The 6,595-nt window shown below is 39.7% G+C and overlaps 1 protein-coding gene across 1 annotated transcript in view; it reads left to right on the top strand.

Moving 5' to 3' along the window:
• Nucleotides 1-1,851: 1,851 nt before the first annotated feature.
• LOC110441136 (radical S-adenosyl methionine domain-containing protein 2-like) overlaps nucleotides 1,852-6,595 on the top strand; it is a gene marked incomplete at its 5' end in the record, with an annotated part of 9,469 nt that continues 4,725 nt past the window's right edge. Inside the window, 3 exons of the mRNA XM_021484234.1 lie at nucleotides 1,852-1,988; nucleotides 2,649-2,741; nucleotides 4,202-4,351. Coding sequence (XP_021339909.1) covers nucleotides 1,852-1,988; nucleotides 2,649-2,741; nucleotides 4,202-4,351 — 380 coding nt within the window. The remainder of the gene's footprint in view (nucleotides 1,989-2,648; nucleotides 2,742-4,201; nucleotides 4,352-6,595) is intronic.

Genomic DNA, 6,595 nt, shown 5'->3' with positions numbered 1-6,595 from the left:
GATAGGAATTAAGGCATGTCCTTAGAGCGGGGGATAGGAATTAGGACATGTCCTTAGAGCGGGAGATAGGAATTAAGGCATGTCCTTAGAGCGGGGGATAGGAATTAAGGCATGTCCTTAGAGCGGGGGATAGGAATTCCACGAATTTGCTTGTTATTTCTTATTTTGTACCAATTCAAATACTCTGGTGTTCCAGTGTTTGTTACACTGCTATTACAGGTGTTCCAGTGTTTGTTACACTGCTATTACAGGTGTAGCCGCTAAGTAACGTATTCATGAAACCGTTCTCGTGCTCAAGTCTGGATTCTGTACTCAAACCAGCTTGCTTGTAACTCGCTTAAAACATGTGACACAGTAAAAAAGCAAACATTTTAAATAACTATCTGTTTGAAGTTTCTCTGAAGTTCTTCCAAATCAAGGTCAAAATGTGTTTTTAAGACGCGAGCAGCACGCAGTGCTCCGCGGCTTATTGTTGTTGGTTTAACGGAAGTCCTGTGTAGGACTATGCATGTACCAGAAGTGTGTGATTCCCTGTTCAAGTGTATTATCCAGGCGAATGGCAATCTCACTTAACGCTGTTATGGTTAGCAAAATACATTAATAACATTTTCAACCGTACAATGAATATTTCCCTTTGAAACGCAAAAGAAAACCTATCAGTTTTTCTTTGTCATGTGGAAAATGGCTAACATTTGAAGCGAGAGATCATCAGCGCGCTTTAAAAGATATTGATATACCTCTACTTTATTTACTCTATATAAAAGTAATTGGTTAAATCTAATATATCCCAACTTTTGCCTGACTGTGGTTTAGTCCTATGTTCTGATCTAAAACACACCTACACTCGGGTGTTTTCCGCTGAGCCAAGCAGGCGAGAGATAGGCGGAGCTTGTTACCGAACTCGGAAGCGACGCGCGAGGTGGGCGGAGGTTGCTACCGAACTCGGAAGCATTTGGCTCCATTGCCATCGAAAGGGTAGTTGGGACGTGAAGCTATACAGCTTATTGTTTACAAATATTGTCTAGTTAAAACTAATTCTCCAATGTGTATCGGTAAATAGACCTGGTCTCGGGACACCAGTACTTGCTGATATCCCTGTATATTTATCCACAAAGCGCTTCAATGACAAAGCAAGAGAACATCAGCGCGTTTTATTGTGAACCTGATTAGTACGGATCCGTGAAATTCTTTTGTCACAGTGTCAGTGCACAGTGAAGCAGCACATGTGTAAAATGATAGCGTGAGTTGAGGTTAGTTAAGTAACGGTATGATTTTAAGAAGAAGTCGTTTGCAGAAAATGTTTATGGACTCAAAGACGGATGACAATAATTCACATGAGTAATCATGTGAGCTAAAAAGTGGCATATAAAGGACATTATAATGCGACTGATTAGGATGTCCGTCTGCGTGATGGTGTATTAGTGAGGTTGCACTCAAAAGTAAGCAGCAGTCTTTATCACAAGTGCGCCGGTCTAAAAATAACCTCAATATGCTGATTGGATGTTAAAGCTACTGCTGCATTCTCCTTGTATTGCCTATAGCACATACACTCATTTATCACTGGAACAAGAAAGCACAGAATCTGAGTTAGAGCATGAAAACGGTTTAATGAATACAAAAATATCTAGTTTATCAAACGATGAGTAGCAGTTCATGCTTTTTATGGAATAATACTTATGGCATACTGTTTTCATCGCTATATTATACATGTAGTAACATGTAAAGTGCTATAATCCATGAAGGCAAGAATCATTCAACTCTATCAACAGAATTCACGTACATCCAACGTAAGTCTTTAAATATCTGAACTTACATCATCTAATTGGAATGTATTCCACTGAATTATTTCAGGCCAATACCTTGACATCTTGGCGATTTCGTGTGATAGTTTCCACCCTCAGGTCAACAAGGAGATAGGCCGTTACCAAGGTAGTAAGAACCACTTGCAGAGCCTCCAGACAGTGCGAGATCTATGCTACACATACAAGGTTCGCACTAACTATCAACTTTGTATTGTCGGTTGTCAGTTATGTTTAACAACAGGAAGGACAAGAAGCCCTTCTGACTTATATTTACTTATACATACAGCCAAATAGGATCATCAATAAATCTCGTGTTGCTGGTCTTCTACATCTATCCACAGTTCTAAAACCACAGTGCTACCACATACTGTACGCTATCTTTATCATTTCGAAAACTCTTATTTTATGATTATAGGGTTATGTCGCCCGAGACAGCAGAATTAGTTCACCCACTGTAAGAATTTGTGCCAATTGCAATATTTTGGACCTTTGTATTTCTCTCTACTTCTAATTACCTTTCATTTCCTAGTGCTTTCTTGGCAATATCTCATTTTTGGCATTAATGTTGAACGTTCGCCCAAATGAGGAAGGCTATGAGTTCCGTCCCCAGGCCGAGAAACTGGTTTTTCAGTGAGATAGCACTATAAAGTCGGCATCAGATCCACGCTATCACAAGGAGGCAAATACACCAAAATACCCTACCTCCTGCACACCCACCCACCCACCAAAACAGACACACACAAACACACACACACACCAACACACAGGTCCTTAAATGACTTAAGCTGTTGATAGGACGTTAAACGAAATAAAACCAAAACCAATCAATACCCTTGTCGTTCACAGGTGGCGTTTAAGATCAATACGGTGGTGAATTCTTGTAACAAAGACGAGGATATGGCGGGAAATATCTTAAATCTGGAACCATGTCGATGGAAAGTAAGTAAGCACCTAAATCGTAATGACGTAACAGGCGAATTGACACTATGCAAATTAATGGTAAGGACGGTAATTACAATGGCGTATCATGTGACTCAATACTGTTCTGGTTAAAGGTAAACAAAGAAAATCTTGTATATTGGAGGAATAGCTTCATTCTTCCATTAATACTGGTATCGTCCGTTAATTGTTATTGGTCCAGGAGGTACTCTGATACACTGTTATTACAGGTGTTCCAGTGTTTGTTTATCTCGTGTACACTACTATAACAGGTGTTCCAGTGTTTGTTAATCTTGTGTACACTGCTATTACAGGTGTTCCAGTGTTTGTCAATCTCGTGTACACTGCTATAACAGTTGTTCCAGTGTTTGTTAATCACGTATACACTGCTATAACAGGCGTTCCAGTGTTTGTTTATCTGGTATACACTGCTATAACAGGTGTTCCAGTGTTTGTCAATCTTGTGTACACTGCTATTACAGGTGTTCCAGTGTTTGTCAGTCTCGTGTACACTGCTATTACAGTTGTTCCAGTGTTTGTTAATCATGTATACACTGCTATAACAGGTGCTCCAGTGTTTGTCAATCTCGTATACACTGCTATGACAGGTGTTCCAGTGTTTGTTAATCATGTATACACTGCTATAACAGGTGTTCCAGTGTTTGTTAATCACGTGTACACTGCTATAACAGGTGTTCCAGTGTTTGTTAATCACGTGTACACTGCTATAACAGGTGTTCCAGTGTTTGTTAGTCATGTATACACTGCTATAACAGGTGTTCCAGTGTTTGTCAATCTCGTGTACACTGCTATAACAGTTGTTCCAGTGTTTGTTAATCACGTATACACTGCTATAACAGGCGTTCCAGTGTTTGTTTATCTGGTATACACTGCTATAACAGGTGTTCCAGTGTTTGTCAATCTTGTGTACACTGCTATTACAGGTGTTCCAGTGTTTGTCAGTCTCGTGTACACTGCTATTACAGTTGTTCCAGTGTTTGTTAATCATGTATACACTGCTATTACAGTTGTTCCAGTGTTTGTCAATCTCGTGTACACTGCTATTACAGGTGTTCCAGTGTTTGTCAGTCTAGTGTACACTGCTATTACAGTTGTTCCAGTGTTTATTTATCAGGTATACACTGCTATAACAGGTGTTCCAGTGTTTGTCAATCTCGTATACACTGCTATGACAGGTGTTCCAGTGTTTGTTAATCACGTATACACTGCTATAACAGTTGTTCAAGTGTTTGTCAGTCTCCTGTACACTGCTATTACAGGCGCTCCATTGTTTTTTACACTGCTATTATAAGTGTTCCATTGTTTGTTACACTGCTATTACAGTTGTTCCAGTGATTGTTAAGCTGCGTTTATAGGCGTTCCAGTGTTTATTAATCTGGTATACACTACTATTACAGGTGTTCCGGTGTTTGTTAATCTCGTATTCATTGCTATTACAGGTGTTCCAGTGTTTGTTAATCGGCGGTGAAAACGTCGGGAAACAAGCACTGAGGCAGGCAGAGACATTTGTCGTCTCGGAAACAGAATTCCAGACATTTCTTGACCGGCACAACCATGTGAAGTGTCTGGTACCAGAGTCTAATGAAAAGGTAGGTTACCCTGTCTATGTTACGTTTGGTTTCAGAGATCAGTAGATTGTAGGCTTCCCTGTCTATATTACGTTTGGTTACAGAGATCATTAGAATGTATGTTTCCCTGTCTATGTTATGTTTGGTTTCAGAGATCATTAGAAGGTATGTTACCCTGTCTATGTAACGTTTGGTTTCAGAGATCATTAGAAGGTAGGTTTCCATGTCTATGTTAAGTTTGGTTACAGAGATCAATAAAAGTTAGGCTTCCCTGTCTATGTTATGTTTTGTTTCAGAGATCAGTAGATTATAGGCTTCCCTGTCTATGTTTCGTTTAGTTTCAGAGATCAGTAGATTATAGGCTTCCCTGTCTATGTTAAGTTTGGTTTCAGAGATCATTAGAAGGTAGGTTTCCATGTCTATGTTAAGTTTGGTTACAGAGATCATTAGAAGGTAGGTTTCCATGTCTATGTTACGTTTGGTTTCAGAGATGAGTAGAAGGTAGGCTTCCCTGTATATGTTAAGCTTGGTTACAGAGATCATTAGAAGGTATGTTTCCCAGTGTTTATTAATCTGGTATACACTACTATAACAGGCGTTCCAGTGTTTGTTAATCGGCGGTGACAACGTCGGGAAACAAGCGCTGAGGCAGGCAGGGGCATTTGTCGTCTCGGAAAAAGAATTCCAGACATTTCTTGACCGGAACAACAATGAGAAGGGTCTGGTACCAAAGTCTAATGAAAAGGTAGGCTACCCCGTCTATGTTACGTTTGGTTTCAGAGATCTGTTGTTGGTAGGCTTCCCTGTCTATATTACGTTTGGTTACAGAGATCAATAAAAGTTAGGCTTCCCTGTCTATGTTAGGTTTACTTTCTGAGATCAGTATAAGGTAGGTTGCCCTGTCTATGTTAAGTTTGGTTTCAGAGATCAGTAGATTATAGGCTTCCCTGTCTATGTTATGTTTGGTTTCAGAGATCCATAAAAGGTAGGCTTCCCTGTATATGTTAAGTTTGGTTACAGAGATCAATAAAAGTTAGGCTTCCCTGTCTATGTTAAGTTTGGTTACAGAGATCATTAGAATGTATGTTTCCCTGTCTATGTTATGTTTGGTTTCAGAGATCCATAAAAGGTAGGCTTCCCTGTATATGTTAAGTTTGGTTACAGAGATCAATAAAAGTTAGGCTTCCCTGTCTATATTACGTTTACTTTCTGAGATCAGTATAAGGTAGGTTGCCCTGTCTATGTTAAGTTTGGTTTCAGAGATCAGGAGAAGGTAGGTTTCCATGTCTATGTTAAGTTTGGTTTCAGAGATCAGGAGAAGGTAGGTTTCCATGTCTATGTTACGTTTGGTTTCAGGGATCAGTAGAAGGAAGGCTTCCCTGGCTATGTTACGTTTGGTTACAGAGATCAATAAAAGGTAGGCTTCCCTGGCTATGTTACGTTTGGTTTCAGGGATCAGTAGAAGGAAGGCTTCCCTGGCTATGTTGCGGTTGCTTACAGAGATCAGTAGAAGGTTGGTTTACCTGTCTATGTTACGTTTACTTTCTGGGATCAGTAGAAGGTAGGTTTCCTGTCTATGTTACGTTTAGTTCAGAGATCAGTAGAATGTAGGCTTCCCTGTCTATGTTATGTTTTGTTTCAGAGATCAGTAGAATGTAGGCTTCCCTGTCTATATTACGTTTACTTTCTGAAATCAGTAGAAGGTAGGTTTCCTGTCTATGTTACGTTTGGTTTCAGGGATCAGTAGAAGGAAGGCTTCCCTGGCTATGTTACGTTTGGTTACAGAGATCAATAAAAGTTAGGCTTCCCTGTCTATATTACGTTTACTTTCTGAAATCAGTAGAAGGTAGGTTTCCTGTCTATGTTACGTTTAGTTTCAGAGATCAGTAGAAGGTATTTTTCCCTGTCTATGTTACGCTTGGTTACAGAGATCATTAGAAGGTATGTTACCCTGTCTATGTAACGTTTGGTTTCAGAGATCAGGAGAAGGTAGGTTTCCATGTCTATGTTACGTTTGGTTCAGAGATCAGTAGAATGTAGGCTTCCAGTGTTTATTAATCTGGTATACACTGCTATAACAGGCGTTCCAGTGTTTGTTTATCTGGTATACACTGCTATAACAGGTGTTCCAGTGTTTGTTAATCACGTGTACACTGCTATAACAGGTGTTCCAGTGTTTGTTAATCACGTATACACTGCTATAACAGGTGTTCCAGTGTTTGTCAATCTCGTATACACTGCTATAACAGGTGTTCCAGTGTTTGT

Source organism: Mizuhopecten yessoensis, unplaced genomic scaffold (genome assembly GCF_002113885.1).
Source record: "Mizuhopecten yessoensis strain PY_sf001 unplaced genomic scaffold, ASM211388v2 scaffold715579, whole genome shotgun sequence".
Lineage (NCBI taxonomy): Eukaryota > Metazoa > Mollusca > Bivalvia > Pectinida > Pectinidae > Mizuhopecten > Mizuhopecten yessoensis.
The sequence above is the reverse complement of the archived record's forward strand: the minus strand, read 5'-3'. Positions and strand labels throughout refer to the sequence as shown.